The sequence below is a fragment of the Pyrenophora tritici-repentis genome, chromosome 2, assembly GCF_003171515.1.
Source record: "Pyrenophora tritici-repentis strain M4 chromosome 2, whole genome shotgun sequence".
In the NCBI taxonomy this organism is placed as follows: Eukaryota; Fungi; Ascomycota; class Dothideomycetes; order Pleosporales; family Pleosporaceae; genus Pyrenophora; species Pyrenophora tritici-repentis.
The window spans coordinates 1,418,561-1,436,916 of NC_089391.1; the positions used below are offsets into that span (position 1 = coordinate 1,418,561).

At 50.6% G+C, this 18,356-nt stretch overlaps 11 protein-coding genes across 11 annotated transcripts; 5 read left to right on the forward strand and 6 right to left on the reverse strand.

Annotated features, from left to right (window-relative positions):
• Positions 1-479: 479 nt before the first annotated feature.
• Positions 480-1,850, forward strand: PtrM4_060070 (uncharacterized protein; the record flags this gene model as incomplete). The annotated part of the gene is made up of 1 exon (XM_066105486.1): positions 480-1,850. The coding sequence occupies one exon, from the start codon at positions 480-482 to the stop codon at positions 1,848-1,850; it is 1,371 nt and encodes a 456-aa protein (XP_065964113.1).
• Positions 1,851-2,891: 1,041 nt separating this feature from the next.
• PtrM4_060080 (uncharacterized protein) lies at positions 2,892-4,187 on the reverse strand (the record flags this gene model as incomplete). The annotated part of the gene is made up of 1 exon (XM_066105487.1): positions 2,892-4,187. The coding sequence occupies one exon, from the start codon at positions 4,185-4,187 to the stop codon at positions 2,892-2,894; it is 1,296 nt and encodes a 431-aa protein (XP_065964114.1).
• Positions 4,188-4,801: 614 nt separating this feature from the next.
• Positions 4,802-7,725, reverse strand: PtrM4_060090 (uncharacterized protein; the record flags this gene model as incomplete). The annotated part of the gene is made up of 2 exons (XM_066105488.1): positions 4,802-6,438; positions 6,528-7,725. The coding sequence occupies 2 exons, from the start codon at positions 7,723-7,725 to the stop codon at positions 4,802-4,804; spliced, it is 2,835 nt and encodes a 944-aa protein (XP_065964115.1).
• Positions 7,726-8,506: 781 nt separating this feature from the next.
• On the forward strand, positions 8,507-9,262 carry PtrM4_060100 (uncharacterized protein; the record flags this gene model as incomplete). The annotated part of the gene is made up of 3 exons (XM_066105489.1): positions 8,507-8,841; positions 8,925-8,934; positions 8,984-9,262. 3 exons carry the CDS (start codon positions 8,507-8,509, stop codon positions 9,260-9,262), a joined length of 624 nt encoding a protein of 207 aa, XP_065964116.1.
• Positions 9,263-9,685: 423 nt separating this feature from the next.
• Positions 9,686-10,258, reverse strand: PtrM4_060110 (uncharacterized protein; the record flags this gene model as incomplete). Its single annotated transcript, XM_066105490.1, has 1 exon — positions 9,686-10,258. The coding sequence occupies one exon, from the start codon at positions 10,256-10,258 to the stop codon at positions 9,686-9,688; it is 573 nt and encodes a 190-aa protein (XP_065964117.1).
• Positions 10,259-10,360: 102 nt separating this feature from the next.
• PtrM4_060120 (uncharacterized protein) lies at positions 10,361-11,763 on the reverse strand (the record flags this gene model as incomplete). The annotated part of the gene is made up of 2 exons (XM_066105491.1): positions 10,361-10,416; positions 10,458-11,763. 2 exons carry the CDS (start codon positions 11,761-11,763, stop codon positions 10,361-10,363), a joined length of 1,362 nt encoding a protein of 453 aa, XP_065964118.1.
• Positions 11,764-11,807: 44 nt separating this feature from the next.
• Positions 11,808-12,245, reverse strand: PtrM4_060130 (uncharacterized protein; the record flags this gene model as incomplete). The annotated part of the gene is made up of 1 exon (XM_066105492.1): positions 11,808-12,245. The coding sequence occupies one exon, from the start codon at positions 12,243-12,245 to the stop codon at positions 11,808-11,810; it is 438 nt and encodes a 145-aa protein (XP_065964119.1).
• A 939-nt stretch (positions 12,246-13,184) lies between these two features.
• PtrM4_060140 (Arp, Ankyrin repeat protein) lies at positions 13,185-14,100 on the forward strand (the record flags this gene model as incomplete). Its single annotated transcript, XM_001932772.1, has 2 exons — positions 13,185-13,249; positions 13,299-14,100. The coding sequence occupies 2 exons, from the start codon at positions 13,185-13,187 to the stop codon at positions 14,098-14,100; spliced, it is 867 nt and encodes a 288-aa protein (XP_001932807.1).
• Positions 14,101-14,472: 372 nt separating this feature from the next.
• Positions 14,473-14,811, forward strand: PtrM4_060150 (uncharacterized protein; the record flags this gene model as incomplete). The annotated part of the gene is made up of 1 exon (XM_001932773.2): positions 14,473-14,811. The coding sequence occupies one exon, from the start codon at positions 14,473-14,475 to the stop codon at positions 14,809-14,811; it is 339 nt and encodes a 112-aa protein (XP_001932808.2).
• Positions 14,812-15,947: 1,136 nt separating this feature from the next.
• PtrM4_060160 (uncharacterized protein) lies at positions 15,948-16,307 on the forward strand (the record flags this gene model as incomplete). The annotated part of the gene is made up of 2 exons (XM_001932774.1): positions 15,948-16,094; positions 16,164-16,307. The coding sequence occupies 2 exons, from the start codon at positions 15,948-15,950 to the stop codon at positions 16,305-16,307; spliced, it is 291 nt and encodes a 96-aa protein (XP_001932809.1).
• Positions 16,308-17,216: 909 nt separating this feature from the next.
• On the reverse strand, positions 17,217-18,060 carry PtrM4_060170 (ubiquitin carboxyl-terminal hydrolase isozyme L1; the record flags this gene model as incomplete). Its single annotated transcript, XM_001932775.2, has 2 exons — positions 17,217-17,587; positions 17,712-18,060. 2 exons carry the CDS (start codon positions 18,058-18,060, stop codon positions 17,217-17,219), a joined length of 720 nt encoding a protein of 239 aa, XP_001932810.2.
• Positions 18,061-18,356: the final 296 nt, after the last annotated feature.

The window sequence follows — 18,356 nt, forward strand, 5'->3', positions numbered from 1 at the left end:
TCTAATTACAGCTCTGCATGGTGCTGTACTGCCGTGTGTAGTTGAGGTTTTGGTAGGGTCTTGGCAGCATGACCGACATACCCGTGAGGTACGTTACTTAAAGCTTTTTGTAGCTAACATGATCCATGGGCGAGCGGCGCACACGGGCGAGCGGCGCACCCCACCAACTTTACTCACCTTACTGATCTTAATCTACAATGGCTCAACGCAGCGCTACTCAATTACTATCAAATGAAGCAGATATTCAGCTTGCTATCTCATCTATTAATGCGCACCAGATCCAAGGTACCCGTACTGCTGCAGTAGTCTACAACGTAGCCGAAACAACGCTCCGCCGCCGACGCGCTGGTATACCTGCCCGACGCGATTGCCCGCCCAACTCAAGGAAGCTTACCCAGAGAGAAGAGGAGGTGATTATTAGCTATATACTTCAGCTAGATCTGCGTGGATTTGCGCCTACCTACACAGCTGTACGTGATATGGCTGATAAGCTGCTGGCTGCGCGTGGTGGAGAGCAGGTTGGAGTCAACTGGCCATCTACCTTTGTTAAGCGTACAGACAGTCTTCGGACGTGTTTCAACCAAGCGTACGATAGGCAGAGAGCTCTTTGTGAGGATGCAACATTAATAAAGAGGTGGTTTAAGCTTGTAGAAGAGACAAAGGCTGAGCTAGGTATCTGCGATGAGGACGTCTACAACTTTGATGAAGCTGGCTTTATGATGGGCAAGATTACAACGCAGCTAGTTATAACAGGAGCAGAGAGGAGAGGCAGGCCGAAGAGTATTCAGCCAGGCAATCGCGAGTGGGTAACGCTGATCGCTGCTATCAGCGCTGCTGGCTGGTCAGTCCCACCGTTCCTCATCTTCGCTGGCCAGTACCACCTATCAGCCTGGTATAAGGAAGCTGAGATCCCACGCGACTGGGCGATCGCAGTCAGCGATAATGGCTGGACGAATAATGAGCTTGGAGTTGAGTGGCTAAAGCACTTCAACGCTCACACGCAGGCTCGTAGTGTAGGCGCGCGTCGCCTGCTTATTATTGATGGCCATAAGAGCCACCAATCTCTAGAGTTCCAGGAGCTCTGCAAGGAGAACAATATCCATACGCTCTGTATGCCTCCTCACTCATCTCACCTACTCCAGCCACTTGATGTTGGCTGCTTCTCGCCATTGAAGCGCGCGTACAGCCGTGAGGTGGAGAGCCTTATGCGCAACCACATCAACCACATCACCAAGCTAGAGTTTCTGCCAGCGTTCAAGGCAGCATTTGATCAAGCGTTCACGCCAGCCAATATCTGCTCAGCCTTCCGCGGCGCAGGCCTTGTTCCTCTACAACCAGAGGCTGTTCTATCAAAGGTAGATGTACAACTGCGTACACCTACTCCTCCAGCAGCTCTGCCAGAGGCTCCCTGGGTAGCTCAAACGCCGAGCAACGCGCGTGAGCTTGAGGCTCAGTCAAGCCTAATACGTGAGCGCGTGCGCCAGCACAAGAGCTCATCACCAGCTTCAATTATTATGGCGATTGACCAGCTAAAGAAGGGCGCCGAGGTGATGATGCTCTCTGCTGAGCTGATGCGCGATCGGATCTCTAGTCTTGAGAAGGCCAATAGCGCAGCCTCAGCGCGTAGGCGGCGCTCTAAAAGGCGTATACAGAAGCATGGAGTACTCACAAAGGGAGCTGGAGAGGACATACTGGCTCAAAATGAGGCTGACCAGCAGATTGCTCATGAAGAGCGTCAAGGAGGAGCGCGATCAGGCCTCAGCCAGCGGGCTCAAAGGCGCTGCACTAGGTGCAAGGAGACTGGGCACAACTCGCGCACATGCAAGACTGATACTATTAATATAGAGTAATCTACTGTATCAATATCTAGCAATAATATTATCGCGTTGTTGAGATGCATCGCTTTAAAGTTGCAAAAGTTGGTGGGGTGCGCCGCTCGCCCGTGTGCGCCGCTCGCCCATGGATCATGTTATTAGGTTTATGTCCAAATCTATAACCCTCCCTTTTTTCAAGATGATATAATCTTGTTTAAACTAAACCTCCGAATTAGGCATCTGTTGGATGACTGTACTCTGGCTCAATCGTCAAGTGGAAAGTCTCGTGATGTTCAAAAAAATCGTGACCTTCGTCCGCCAGCTGGATGTTCGGCATAATCGTAGCAGATCCTTTCGGTCGTTTTCGGGGATTGTGCAAGCAGACTTGACAGTCTTTAAGTAGAGTTATAACGTCCGCCCGGAGAATGCCGTAGTATGAACTGTTTATATCCTTCCATGTCGCATCCCACCCTGCATGGCCATTGCTATTATGGACTGACTCGACCACATCCGCGATATTGCTTTCCGTTACCACCACCCGACGCTTTTCAGTATCCTTCTTTGCAACTGCAAATAATATACCCGTGCTCCCGTCCCAAGCAAACGTTTTGCGTACGTAATTACGTCGACTAAACCCTTGCTGCGTAGACGGACGCTTATGAGGGTCGGTCAGCCATTCGACTATGTTGTTGTTGATACGGCTAAGGTATCGGAATCACCTTCGTTGCAACGAGTTGAAATGATTGTGATTGTTCTTGTTGTTCTATGGAGGTGGAGGGAGGTCGGCAGTAAGGCAGCAGCTAGAGCTCGGACCACACGGCTTAGTCAGCCGTGTAATCCAAGCTCGTGCATGCAGCAACCAGCTGCCTTATCTACCGCAGGTTCGATTCCCAACACTGACTATCTTTTCTTTTTGTGCCGGGAGATCAGATCCGTCCCCAAATCCTCCAAATCTGTAATAATATCCTGCTGCCGAAATGTAGCTAGTTGCCTATCTCGGCTAGCGCTATACGCCTTCCTGTATGCCCTTATGTCCTCCTCTTGTGTCCTTCGTTATCGCGCACACGTGCCCGTTGACTACTTGGTGCCTTCAAGGTTGCTGAGCTCGGTGCTCTCGGTCGTGGGCTTGGTGTTGCGATCACGGTTGACCCACCCTTGCACTCGGAGGTTGAGCTCGTTAGAGTTGATGAGGTTCTCTATCGCGGCGTTGCAACCTGCCTTTGTCATAGAGTCTGCTGGGTTGTCGCGACCGTCGATCCATCTGATATCCATGAGTTCGCTGCGCTCGTAGGCTTCGCGCATTGCCATGATGTCAATCATAAGGCGTTTCTCCTTGGTGGTGCCGAGCTTGACAAGGCAATCGTATAGCGATCGCGAGTCGGTGCATACCACGATGGGGACCTTAGGTAAGTTGAGTCGTTCCATGACCATATCAATGGTGCCGCCGATCGCGACTGCGATATCTACGCCGTGCGCCATCGCGTAGATCTCGGAGGCGAGGACGCTCCTGGTGATCCGCTTGCATTTGACTGAGGACCAGTGGACGATGTTGCCACGTATCCCGAAGTTTGTGTCGCTTGAGGTGACTTCATTGCCGAGTACGATGACGAATCCCATCTGGGAGCTCATATCCTTGTTGTTGGCAAAGGACGCGTCGACTAGGGTAAACAGCTTGAGGTTGCGTATGTCCAGAGGTACGTAGGTCAACCCATGGCAGAGGTTCTTCTTTTGCCATTCGATGCGTTTGTTTAACTTGGATATTTCTTCTTTTGTAGGCTCACTCGCTTGCGCAGCAGCGGCGAGGTCGAAGCTTGCTTCGGGTTGACAGATTGTCGCGATGTAAGCGCCACGTGCGCGTTGTTGAATGTACGTCTTCTTGTCAGTTGCGATCTCCAGTTTCTCACCTTGTTTCTTTTGGCGTAGTGTGATCACGCCGTCTGTTGTGAGACTAACGACGCACCCGTTAAAGTCGATAGGGTTGTTAGTAGTAAGAAACTGCTTCTCTTTGGCGCTGAAGCGCAGCTCCTTGCTCTCCTTATTGGCAAACACGTCATCGGACAGACCGAGCGTGTCATCAGTTTGCATGCCGACAATACCAAAGCCTAACGCCGTTGGCTTGGTGATTAAGAGGCACGGGTCATAGGTTGATGTTTCCATCCCGAGTGTCGTGGTATGGTGTTTGAAGTAGGTTGACCACCAGTACGCTCCTGCCTCGGCGATGCCGTACAGCGGCTTCACGACCACCATGATGGTGCCTTTGGGGTAGGCATCGCGGAGTTGCGTGGGAAGATCCGCGATGATCGTGCGCTGGAGATGGTCATCGGCTTGCGTGTACGCCTGCGTGATATCTCGAAGCCATAGCGTCATGCCCATTTGAAGCAGTGAGGGTGCAAGCGCGATAATAATGCGCTGACTGGCGCGCTGGATCGTCGGGCTTTGTGTGAGCACAATCCGTTTTCCATCATCGGCATAACCCTGAACAACGAGGCGCGATTTCTCGTACGGCTTAGTGGTAGTTTTGCCTTTGACCTCGTTGACAATCCGTGACTTAAAGACGCGGATGCCACCATGGCGCTGAGGGTCATACTCCTCGAAGCGGAACACTCCGCGAGTGATCAGCGCGTCAATCTCTGCCTTGGTGGATAGTTCGAATGGTTCGCCTAGGGTTGTGATCTTGCCAGTGGCACGCAGCTTCTTGGACAGCACTAAGTCGTCCTCCTCGCGTTGCGTGAGGTTGACGTCGTTGGTCTCGATGGGAGCTGGTTTTGGCTTGTTTTTGGAGCCTTTGGGGCGACCGCGCTTTCGTGGAGGTGGAACTTCTGTCTCTGGGATAAACTCGTCATCGTCCGCATCCCCGCAATTGTCGTTGTCGTCGTCGTCGCGCGGGATAACGGTGGAGTTGTTGCGGTGGTATGGCTGCACCGATGTGACTCGAAATGTCGCCTGCCTGCCGTCGACGTCGACAATCGCGGCGGTTAGGTCGTCGTTCATGGCGATGAGGTATGGGGACCAGTCCAACCGCGGTTCTCGCGCCAAACCTTTACGCTGCTCTGGATCGGGAGCTGAAGCGTTTCAATGACGTTCGGTCCGTTGCGTGTCGCAAGTGCGTCGTTCACCTGGCGTTTTGCTTTGATCTTGCGGACCTCCGCCATCGCGTTCTTTATCGCTTTCGCGCGCGCGCTGATGGATGGTGATGGCGGCGATGTCTTGGATAGGCGGGGGTAGGTGCCAAAGACGAGGAGAGTAGGCACAAGGCCATCTGGACCAGCAGTGTCGTTGACGGCTTTCACAGCCATCTGGAGGAGGTGTTCAGATGACGTGTCGCTGTCTATGTCGGCGGAGATGACTTCGAAGGCACGGCGGATGGCCGCATGGTACCGCTCCACCTTGCCGATGGAGTTATGCGCCTCGACAGGCACCTCGTCAACCTCGATGGCCATTGTCTTTGCATTGTTGACAAACTCCTCGCTCGCAAAGTTCTTGCCAGCGTCGGTGGCTATGACATCAGGCGGACCAACGTACATATCGATCCACATGGCGCGGAGTGTGTCCCATGTTGTGCTTGCTTTCATGTCGGTGAGAAAGCGCGCTGCTTGGAAGGCAGTTGCTTCGTCAATAGCATGAAGTACTGGCCTCTGATTAATGTACATCACGTCGACGATAAGTCGATAGTTGAAGTTGATATCGTCGCGGAGGGTAAACCGAAATCGTCCTGGCGCCTTGCCAGTAATCTGACATTGGTGACAGAACTTGTTGATCTTTTCGATGGTCGCCGCATCGACTTCGTCATAACCTGCTCTCGCGAGGACCTTGTAGAGTCGTCCCGCAGCTGGATGACCAAAGCGCCGATGGAGTTGCGCAAGCTCTACCTCGGTGAGGTAGTGCGTCGCGGTCTCTTGGTCGTCGAGCAGGAGCCATGGGTGTCCCCATTTGCGCACAATGGGGTACTCCCGTGACTCGTGTACAAGCACGTTGTCAACATTGTTGAGGTAGATCCCGTGGCGGTCCATGTCTGCAAGGCACAGCAAGAAAGGCGTGTTGGTCGGCATCACCGCAAAAAGTATAACGCCGAGCGGGGTTTTGACCTTCACCTCGCCAAGTGAGAGACACTCTGGGTTATCTCCAAATCGAATTCGGTGGCGACCTGCCGTGGACTCATTGATCGTGGCCGATGGCTGGAGGCGTTGCAGTGCCATGACCTGGGTCTTTCCTGCAGTGGAGACTCCGGCCGCGCCGGTGTCGGGCATGATGCCTTGGAAACAGTGAGCACCATATCGGTGATCGAAGGTGAACATGTGGGGTGCCTCCTTTGCAGTCTCCGACGCGTATGGGTCGATCCCAGTGATCGCGTGGGTCGCCGCGGCGTCGTTGAGGTTGATGGTGAGTGCTTGCCCGTCGATGGTTCCGCAAGCAGCGGTGTTGAATTGTTCATGTTGGAAGTACGCATCGAGGTCATCAACGCGGTTGCCGTCGTCGTCCTCTGCCTCGTCATGAAGCTCGATGCCTTCGAATCCGGCGAGGAACACGTCGTAGTCGTCATCGAGATCGTGGTTTTGGACATAAGTCTTGAAGCGTTGGTGCGACTCATTGCGCTCCTCGTGTGAATGTCGCGTTGACCAGCATCCTTGTTTGCCGCACACATAGCACTTTTTATCGTGCGAGCGGCGGGGGGGTATCGCGGTCGTGACAGCGTCGGTCCGCGGTTGAAGCGACCGGTGCCATAGCCTCGGGGTCTGTCGCGAGGTTCGTCGTTTCGGTTGTATCGTCGGTTTGTGTAGAAGATGTCATCGTCTGTCTGTTCATTGTCATAGTTGAACTGCGTTCGAGCATGCGGGTGACAGCGTTGCCAGTTACCGACGGCGTTGCGGAGCTCTGAAGCGACTGCTTCAAAGGTCGACGCAGGTCGGATCAGGACTGCGCTGCAGGCTTCGACACCCTGGCATGCTGACACAAGTTGTCCGGTGAGGCTTGACTCGCTGAGTCCATTCTGCTGAGCCATCGCTTGGTACAGCTTGTGGAGCTTGTCGATGAGCAAGTCAAGGCATTGCGCAATTGTCTTGTCAGGATTACTTGCGATGACGTCCTTTAGCATAATGGTGCGCCATTCGTTCAAGAACAACTGGTAGTTCTCGGTAGTGTGGAAGTAGGCGCCCAGTTTCGCGATGATGTCTTCGTATCCAAGGTCAAGTGGAGCGATAGATTGGTAGTAGTAAGTTGACGCTTTGCCAGTAAGCATAGTGGAGATGGCTAGCTTGTAGCGGTCAGTTTGGCCAGGTTGAATGCCGACTTTGGCGCAAAGCTCTCGAAAGATGACCAGTTTGTGACTGAGCACGTCATACTTGTCACCACTGAACTTATCGTTGTTATTGTACAGCTTCGCGAGGTTTGTGAGTGCTGTCACGTTGAGTTGAGCTGGCGACGGTGAGTACTGTGCTTGTGGGTATCCTGTTGGTGGCTGCGGAGGGTTAGGGTAACTGTAGTTGCTGTTTGTGAGCTGTCGACACTTGAAACCGTCGACGAGTCGCATAAGCTCAAGCTCGTCGTCAGGCCATATTGGGCACGACGAGAGATGGAGGAGGTTGTACAGTTGCGTTATTACTGTGTCACGACTGTTGATCTGGATGTAAATCCCTCGGTGTCGGAGCAATTCCTTGACTGCTTTCCGGAGCCGCACGTCGACCGCACTTATGATATCTTGAGTCCAATCCTCGAAGGACTTTTGGAACTCCTGGAGGATGAAGAGGTCGAACTGTCCATCGTCTTCAACTTGGACGACCCAATCGAGGACGACAGTGTTCAGTTTGTCGGTGTTTATGACTGTGTCGGTCGGGTCGAGTTCCGCGTTGACATACTCACTCTTGTGCATCTCGGAGTACCACGATCGGTACTTGACGCTCTTGTATGGTGCCATGGTGCTGAAGTCAGTCGATTGTTTGCTGTTAGTTGCAGGCGTTGTCAGTTGTTTTTGTGCGTGGTTGACGCAGATCTTTTCGTTCAAGATCTCCTTCAGGACTGTCGGCGAAAGCGCTACCTTGATAGGTAGTCTCTGCGGGCGGTGCTGTACTTCGCACTCCTTGCTACTGTGAGGTAGGAGGAGTCGCTTCTTGGCCAAGACTACACAGCAAAAGAGCTGATGGGTCTCCTTGTCAGATATCTAGCCGATCTGTGGTGTAGCAACCACTGATCAGTGTTGATACGGCTAAGGTATCGGAATCACCTTCGTTGCAACGAGTTGAAATGATTGTGATTGTTCTTGTTGTTCTATGGAGGTGGAGGGAGGTCGGCAGTAAGGCAGCAGCTAGAGCTCGGACCACACGGCTTAGTCAGCCGTGTAATCCAAGCTCGTGCATGCAGCAACCAGCTGCCTTATCTACCGCAGGTTCGATTCCCAACAGTTGTCTTTCTCATCTTGGTTGACGCGACGCTTATTTGGATTTTGCTTCAGGTAGCAGATAAATGCATCTTTAGTGATTTGGGTGAAGGTAGTAGTATAATTGTTCATGTTCCAAACTAAGTTTGCGTTGTCTAATACGTTGATGATAGACATCGAAACAAAACTAGTTTCAGAATTCGCTCGACTGGAGGCGTACGCCTCCAGTCGAGACAAACGAAGACCAAAGATGTGCTGCATGTTATGTTACCAACTTAGCATCATAGCGCCCATACCTTCGCCAAAAATAGTTTTGGTCGCTATGGCCGAGTTTGCAAGTGCAATTATAGGACTAGCTGCCGTGGGGATTCAGACAAGCAAGAGTCTGCATAGCTTGATCGAAACGTACAAGGATGCGCCAACTGAGATTTTAGCCCTGTCAGACGAAGTCACCGCCTTCCGAACGATGCTTTCGCAATTGAAAGAAGTGGATGAATTGGAAGAGTGGACATCGCAAGAGCGTGCCGACGCTAGGAATTGTTTGGACGCAATGTCAAAGAACGGAAAGCACGTTGCTCAAGAGATTGAGAAGTTAATCAGTAGCGTGCAGAAAGAGGGCCTGGAAATAGGCGGAAAGTCTCAAACAAACAAACTTCGGTGGTTACGTATAGCCAGAAAGGCAAAAAAACTGCAAGAATCACTAAGGGCTCAAAAAATCATTCTATGTAACTTAATTACAGTCAGAACGCTGTATGACCCTCAATATCTAGAAGAAGATTCCCTCACTGACCATGCATAGGAAATGCAGCGCGAGGCATGGTCTTCAAGTAACCAGACTCAAGATACAGATAGATACGATGATCAAAAATCAGCTGGCCTTAATGGAAAATCAGAACGAGTTGATGCAAAGACCTACCAACGCGGAGGGACTTCACGACAGCGTATCGATTCTCTTATACGACACGGACCAGCAAACCGTCTCAAGCAAGTGGCCCACTACCGCGTCTCACAAAATCGCGTCCCCACTCTCACTTTCCTTGAAAACATCGCTTTCGTGTCATCGTCCACAACCAGATAATGAAAAAAATGCTCTACCTTTCCCTTTTTCAGAAGTACAACCGACAGCATCGTTGAGCTGTCTCAAAGACTGCAAATGCCAATGCCACTTTCGGTCTATCGTACGCTCTCCAAAGCTCCTTTCGAATTGCTTAGGAAACATGGTCCTTGTTGGAAGGTCTATAGCACTAGTGCTGAAAGGAAATAACGATAACTAGGAATGCATTCTGTTCGGTGATGGTGATTGATTTTCTACGAACATAGCTGCTACGAAGGTATACCTAAGCTCTGCGCAAGGTGGGCCGAAGTCGGGCCGAAGTGTCCAGCAGCCGACGTCTCTACCGATACTCACGATCCGACACTGGAAGTCTTTTCTTTCTGGGTAGCTAGTAACTCTGCTTGTATCGGTAGTGACAGTATGTGTTGATGGTAACTGTGTGTAGCATCAACCATCAAAGCTTGTCGGCCTCTGCACCCATCCCTCTACTCGGACTGTCAGCTTATTGCCGTCAATAAAGCGTTCAAGAGCGCGGTTTGGCGATGCCTTGGTGAAGGCGTCTGCAGGATTGTCTTCACCATTGATCCAGCGGATCTCCGTGATCTCGCGACGCTCATATGATTGGCGCAGCGCCATGATGTCGATCATGAGACGCTTTTCCTTCGTCGTCCCAAGCTTTACTAGGCACTCGTACAAGGAGTACGAGTCTGTACAGATAACCAAGGGAATTGCAGGTAGTCTAAGTCGTTCTGTAACTATCCTCAGCGTGGTTGCAACTGCAATGCCTATGTCAAAGCCGTTGACCATGCCGTAGATCTCTGAGGCCAGTACGCTCCGTGTGATGCGCTTGCATTTTGTAGAGCTGTAGTGGATCACGTTGCCCTGTATTGTGAAGGTGTTGACGTCAATAGACTCGTTGACGAGCATAAGGACAAAGCCTAGCTGTGAGCTGATGGCGCGTCTTGGCGGTATACGTCGTCGCCAGAGATGTGGTGCAAGAACGCCTGATCTGCAAGGCATTGCTCCGTGAAAAACTGCTGTTCAAGGTATGCTTCCGCGACGTCGTCATCGTCGTCATCCTCGCAGTCTTCCTCCTCTCTCCAGCCTCTCTGATTGTACTGGCTAGTGTGCTCGATCCCTTCGTATTCTGCAAGATGTACGGAGAAGTCCTTGGGGGGCTGTGTACCTGTAAAGTATAGCGTAGAGAAGAACTGTGTACGGGCAGCCTTGCGCTCTTCGTCTGTGTGGTTGGTAGGCCAGCATCCTTCCTTCTGGCAAACAAAGCATTTCTTCCTCCAGCGAGGCTTAAATCCTCGTCCGTTGTCGTCGCGCTGCTCGCCTCCTCGATATGCTCCTCTAGATCCGCCTCTGAATCCTCCTCCACCTCGAGATCTACCTCGGATTCTTCCATTGCCGTTGTATCGGCGATCTAAGTAGTATTGGTCCTCTGTGACCATCTGGGTAGTGTGTTGCCGTGCAAGGTGTGTCTCAACTGCAGAACGTAGGTCTGAGAAGAGTCCTTCACAGATTGTGGCTGGTTTGAACAGTGCCATCTCAAGCTCTGGTACTCCTCGGCAGGCATTGATGACAGTGGTACGTAGGGCATCCTCGCCCTCAAAGTTCTTGCCAAGGGCACGCTGGCATAGCTGCAGCTTGTCAAGCAGGATCTGCAGAACCTCGTGTAGTCCCTTGTCGGGGTTCTCTGTGCGGGTGCGAGCGAAGGTTGTAGTCGTCCAGTCTGTGTAGTAGTGCTGGTGATGGACGTCATGGTCGAAGTGGTTTTTGATTGCCATGTACGCATCAGCAAAGCTGTCATCTCTCTCTACAACCTGTATGTAGAATGTCTCTGCACGTCCGGTAAGGATACGGGGAAACACTGCGTGAAACTGCTCTTCTTGGATATCTACCTGCCAGCAGATGCTGAAGAAGATCTTGATCTTATCGTCTAGGAGATCGTACGCATTCCCTGTATACTTGTTGCTATTGTCCCATAGCTTAGAGAACTGCGTGATCGTATTAGCGTCGAGTCGATCGTTGCGGGACCATCGCGGCGGTAGCGTCTTGTACGGGTCGTATGGTAGTTCGGGTGGTCTGTTAGGGACGCGGTTCGTTGGCTGTTGCGGAAATGGCGTGACTTCGCGATATGCAGTCGCTGGCGGCCGTGTCTGTAGTTGCGCACGCCCTTGTTGCGGCTGCGCGGCCTGCTCCCACAGTTGTCGATGCTGAGGCCCTTCCAGCGTACCGCTCATGTGTAGCGGCTGTTGTGGCTCTATTGTTTGGGAACGGCTCTGGACGCCTTGTCTCACTCTATACTGCTCTTGTTGCTCGCCCTGCGACGGTCGTTGTAATTGCGACGGCTGTGGTACTTGCGGTGGCTGTTGTAATTGCGGCGGTTGTTGTAATTGCGGCGGTTGTTGTACTTGCGGTGGTTGTTGTACAGCTGGATAGACTGTGTGCTGAGTGTCCTGTTGGCGTTTATTGCTCTGCTGGCGCTGGTACGCTTCGGACTGTTGGTCGAATTTCATGGCTCGAAACTCTGCTGGTTCCCATTCAAGAGTATTCTCTATACCTAGAATGTTGTAGAGAGAGTCCGCCACCCTGGCGTGATTGTTGCCAGTGTATACTCCCGGTGTCGTAGCACACTCTTAAGAGACCTTAGTGTACCACGCTCAACCTTGCTAAATAGCTCCTTCGTCCATCCTTCAAAGTCCCATTTGTAGTCAATGAAGAGGTCATCGTCCCAGGCCATTGACACATTGTAGTCGTGGATAGCTTTAGCGACCCACGTTGTTGCGTGTGTCTCATTTGCGTCCGCCGGTGCGGGTACACCCCAGAGAGCTGTATTGATGACCTTGAGTGCAACTGTGTATGGACAGTTTTCCATAAGTTGTTCCGCGGTAAATTTGGCCCATGGTGAGTCTGAGAGGTGTTCTGATTGCTCATTCTGTAGTTGATTCTGAGCTTCAGCAGAGTCTGCAGAGCTTATTTCGCTTTGGTTATCCGCCATCTTGCTAGCGGGTGTTGACGCGTTGTCGGTGTTGTTGTCTCGCTGGTTGGTCGTGCCAGCGCTTGTTGTTGTACGTGATCGGATCGTCCGGAGACGCTCGTACGGTTGAGTTGTATTGCGTTGCTGACGCGCTCTGTGTTCGCGGATTAAGCTAAACCAGCAGCTGTAGAGGGAGGTTAAGAGTGCTTCGTGTTATCTCTGCCTCGCTCTGTTCTTAGCACAGAATCTTCTCCCGGGAGTATAACGTCGTGCGTCAGGGAGTTCGTCGAAGATGCGGTCTGTCTCTTCTACCTTGCTGTCTGTGATCGCCTTAAGCAATCACTGATCAGTGTTGGAAGGTCTATAGCACTAGTGCTGAAAGGAAATAACGATAACTAGGAATGCATTCTGTTCGGTGATGGTGATTGATTTTCTACGAACATAGCTGCTACGAAGGTATACCTAAGCTCTGCGCAAGGTGGGCCGAAGTCGGGCCGAAGTGTCCAGCAGCCGACGTCTCTACCGATACTCACGATCCGACAGTCCTTGGATTTTCTAATTTCCCATGGGCCATTTCACCGTTGTCACAATGCGACGAGCAGACGTGCCGACGCATGCGATCGCCCAAAACTGAAATCAAATACTTCCTACCATCTTGGTTCAGCCATGCTGTAGCGAACTTTCAACTCGACCTCGCCGTTCGGTGTCTTCCGGTGAATATATCCATACGGACTCTCAATACTATTTCGTACGATTCTCCGATATTAGTTTGCACTCAAGAAGGAGATCTTGAAGGCATTATGAAGCTTTTGCAGTCAGGCTCTGCATCTCTCTACGATATGGACCCATATGGGCTTGGACTGTTATATGTAAGCATATGTTCCATTCGCTTCATATGTAACTTACATCCATTAGTACGCATCTTACTATTGCTGGAGAAGTTCAGGGAAAGAAGTCGCAATGAGAACATGCCAATTTCTGCTCGATATAGGCGCCGACATGGATTTGCAAGATGAGAAAGGATGGTACGTGATTTATAAATCATCAAGTAGCTCCACCTGACTTCATACTCAGCACTCCATTGGATACTCTGATAGGCGACACATTGATCTCTTTGTCTATGAGAGAACATGGACCACGTATGCCAAATTCATCTGACTTCGAGCACATAACCAAACTGTTCGGGAGGTCCAGTTTCGATATTGTTGCGGATTACATAAAAGTTTCAAACTTTGCAACCATCCACAAAGTCCTTCTAGGCATTCAAGAAGATTACGAAACCTTGCTCGACTACCTCGAACACCCCAAGTCATCCTCGCCTTCGATAAGTACCATCGATATCCAAGATTCAACAGGCAGATCGGCTCTTGCATGGGCCGTCGAGTATGGATGGGTCGTTGCAACAAAAGCCTTGCTACAACACGGAGCAAATCCTAATCAATTGGTGCAAAGCTCCAACACTGCGTCCCCTCTGTTGCACTTGGCCATAGCAATGCCTGTGTCGTCAAACACAGACAATGGAAGCTTAGGCGTTGTCAAAGAGTTGCTTAAAGCTGGTGCCGATATCAACGCTGTGGACCACGAGAATTGGACACCTCTTCACGTCGCAGCATCATGGAACAACTATGACATCATACAAGAACTAGTCACCTTTGGAGGTGAGATATTAGAATGGGATTTGGTAACAAACGACAACCAGTCCGCCATGGATCTCTCGCTCAACTCAGGGATAAACCACCAGGTTCAAAGCATCCTGAAGAATCGTAATCGCGTTAGTGAACATATCTATGGTAGAGGCCACAGAGATAAGGATGAAGATTTTGAAAGTAAAGAGGAGCAATTTTTTGATTCAGAAGAGACTTGGTGCTGTGTCTAGGGCTAGTCATTCCAGTTCGCCCTTCCTGTATCATACCAACGTACCCAAACGTCCGAATGCCAGACTTGTCAACAATCAAGCGGCTTGCAAGCGCTTGATTGATAGCTTGATAACTAACAATCCCATCAAGTCAAGCTCGCTTATAATTAATCTTTAAGCAATCCAAGCTAAGGAGGGTCAGCTTAATTGTTCAGCTTGATGGGCTTAATTAAGGTGGCGCGTGAGGCTGCTCGTTTTGCAGCAGGAGCGATTTCACGATAGGGTTTTGGTGTTGTAGTCGTCGTAGTGCTAGTACGTAATTAGCCTAACTTCTACAACCTACTATCGCGTCACTTTTTTTGCTTCCGTCGCCCTTATCATATTTCCACCGCCATGCCTCCTACGAAACGCGCCTTTGATGACCTTACTCGCCCGAAAAAACGCGTTAAATCGTTCACCGCCCGCGGCACTGTCAGCCAGCCTATAGCCGTTGATAGTCAGCTATCGCCATCGCCGTCGCGTCTGTCGTCTCGCAGAGCTCTCGTAGAGGCGTCCCAGGCTTCAACTTTTAAGTCGCAACTATGCGAGTCGCGGCCTGAAGACGCTATCGTCGCGCCTACCGAGGGCAGCGAGAGGGTAACAGCAGCCTCGTCAGTAGCAGCCCTAGACAATGAGACCTTGCAAGAGGCTCTGGACGCAAGCCTTATAGGCGACTTTAAGGGAATTAATTAGGGGCGTTTACGCATGTATATAAAGCCGTTCTCATTACAGAAGTCGCGCAAGAGCTAGATCTATTGCTATGGCTACCGCGTTGCGCTGCTAAAGGACCTAAGTAAGCTATACTTCGTGTGCCGTTACTGCTACGAGCATAAGTACACAGATACTAGCGTCGGGATATATAAGACGAAGCTCTTAACGTCGTTAGCGCAGCGACACTTAGAGCTGCCTAAGCGCGGCTATAGCTACAGCAAGTCGGCTGTCGCTGCAAAACCTACCTAGCTATAACGTCTGCTTAAGGACGGCAACAACAGCGTATCGCAGAAGGTCGCTAACGAGCTCGCTAGCTTTAATACCTAGCGCTTCTAGCTAGCAGCTGTTAGCTAGCTTATTAAGAATAATCACCCTCTCTCTAAGTTTGAAACACCAGCTTTTTAACGCCTCCTTAAAGCTGCTAACCTACTAGCAGAACGAGCGCTCTAGACGTCTTATATAAGCGTCTCCCAGTACGTTGCGCGCTTGTATAAGCACCTAAAGCCGCGCGTTATCTTGCAACTGTCGCAGGCGCTCAGCAAAGTACACCTTAGCTTTAATAGATAGACGACAAAGGGCGGTAAGCGTAGCTTTCTAGGCGTCGTTGCGCACTTTGTCGACAGCAGAGGCGACCTACAGGACTTGCCTATAGCGCTGCCCCAGCGGACAGGCGCTCACAGTAGTAAGAGGATAGCTAAGGTTATTATAAAAACGCTGCAGGACTTTAAGATCACGTCGCAGTTAATTAGCTACTTCGTGCTTAATAACGCTACTAACAACGACATTACTATTACAATATTAGCTTAAGAGTACAGTTTTAATACTACCTACCGGCGCCTCCGCTGCGGACCTCACACGCTTAACCTCATCGGCTAGACGATCGTAAGATCCTCGAGCCCGTTAAACCCGTCGTCACGCGGTAGAACTCGTACTACTTATGCTTTGAGCGTGCCGTAAAGCTACAGTTAGCAGTCAACGCCTACGCTACTCACTATATACAGCGGGTGCAAAGGGAGGACATATTTGCGCAAAGTCGCGGCAATAAGCTGCTAGTTGCGCAGCCGTGGATGCGATCAGACTGTCTTACAGGTACTAATTAGGCAGTAATTACAGAGTATATGGATATCTTGAAACCGCTCAAGACTGCTACAAAGCGCCTTAAAGGGCGTGGCAAAAGCGGCAGCTTTAGGGCTATTGCTGAGATAATTCCAATATTCGAATACCTCCTTACCTACTACGAGCAGCGCGTCAACGCGTACGAGGCGGTTAACTACAACGAGCACGATAAGTCGCCTAAGGATTACATTGCAATTAACTTGCGCGCAGCTTAGTAGAAGGCCGATGACTACTACTCTAAGCTAGACAACTCGCCCGCGTACTACGCTGCTACAATACTCTATCCGATGTACAAGTACTACTGCGATAAGGCGTGGGCTAGGAAGTTCGACTGGCTCGAGGCTAGCAACGCTAGCTTTTAGGCGCTCTGGGCGCAGTACAACACCTTACCGCACGCGGTAAGGCTGTTAGCAGTGATCCTAAGCGATATAGACGACGCAATCGATAGTATACTTAATCCTAGTACTGCCAGCAGCCTTACCGCTGACGAGGATAAGTTTAAGAGGTAGAAGCGCAGCGAGCCGGTAGCTAAGAGTAGACTCCGCAACAATCAATTCAATCCGGTCACTCTCCTAGACCCACTTACCTATCTAGGTAGGGCTTAAACTCCTATAGGTAACTACTAGGCTTAAAGCGGTAATCAATCAATCCAATCTGAACCTTCTAGGACCCACTTAATTGATTGTTGCGGACTGTGGCTAAGAGAGGTACAGAACACGCAGATAACCCTATTAAGTACTAGGTGAGCATGCGCGATTGCTACCCTAGCCTTGGTAAGCTTGCGCTTGACGTACTCTCTATCCCAGCGTCAAGCTGTGAGTGTGAGCGCCTGTTTAGTGAGCTGGGCGACCTCTTAGAGCCGCGACGACGACCTCTAGGACCTCAACTTCTAGCGGCAATACAGTGCGTACGACGGTGGCAAAGAGCTGGCCTCGGAGGCGACGACGAGGTAGTAGAGGAGGAGGCAGCAGACGACGACAATATGGAGCTTTTGTGCGGGCTGGCGACTTGGGACGACGAAACTCAACACTAAGGCTAGCGCTAGTACAGGTTATCAAGCCGATCAATCAAGCCTCAATCAAGCCTCAATCAAGCTCACAATCTCAGCTTGTTAGCCCTAACAATCCAAGCTGACGCTCTCAAAAAATGAGCAATCCAATCTGACGCCTCAGCTTCGATTGGCTTGATTGTTGACAACTATGCCGAATGCGCACTAGATACCAGAATCTAATAGAATATTCATCGGTTACAGTGCGCCAACATAGTTCCAGTTATGTTGGAGCCAAAGCCAACAGACTGAAATTCGTATTCTGTCCCTGCTCCCTCTCAATGAACTCCTTGATTACTTTCCGTCCACCATCTGAAAGCACATCTTCGTCTGGCTCCAAGGGACCCCTATCTTTTGGACCTTTTCGATCACCGTCAAGCTCATAGAGATGTCCATTTTCATTGGACTTGACGAAGCAAACATAGTGGAAATCGACTTCGTCTTCGGCATTTGCAGGCACTTGTGAAGACCCTTGTGTAGCAACTTCCCTGTAAGCTGATTCGAGTTCCGTATCATTTTCAAGAACATTTGCTCGATCGAAAGGTCCCAGAGGTTCGCACTTCTCGAGGAGATGGTGCAGGTGTGAGCCTTGAACTAAAGTAGCAGCCTATTTGTCAGTACTTGTTATGTTTTGCAAAGTGATAACAAGGTACGAAATACCAGATTCGCCATATTAAATCTCATAAATCATCTCTTTGCAGTGGTTGTATTTGCTTACCGGCAAAGTCTCTCGCATCTCCATTGCTCACTGCATGCAAAATGCCGTAAAGCCCACAGGCATTGTTTATAGTCTGCTTGTACCAGATGACCTCCTCTTGCAACCCGCTCTTCGCATAATCTTCCATCGTTTCTTCCTCATCCTTCTTGTGTTTCTCGTATGTAGTGGTTGTTGGGAAAACGAGCACTAGAGCAAGAGCCGGTCGAGGGATGAAAGCAAGAAGTTCCGGATCGTCGATCGATAAGACATCGTGAAAACTGAAGGCTTTCGAGAATCCGAGCCGATGTAAGAGCTCGGTAAAAAGCTCAGGATTGGATTCAAGTGGTAGGAAGTGTTTCTTGTAGAACATGTTGGATGTCAAGCTGGAGTCGGATATGTTTTACAAGAACGCAACAAGAAGTTGATTAGGCAGCGAGACACCTCAGCGCCAAGACTACCGGTATCGCAGCCGTGCCCTAGGACGAATGCCAATCAAGACGTGGCAAGCGAGCGGCGCACCCCACCAACTTTATGCACCTCTGCAGCCATATATCTCAACAACGCGATAATTTAATAACGTACCACACGGGCGAGTGAATCTATCTCTACTACTTGCTTACATGTGCGCGCATTGTGCCTAGTCTCGTTGTAGCGTCAACAGCGCTA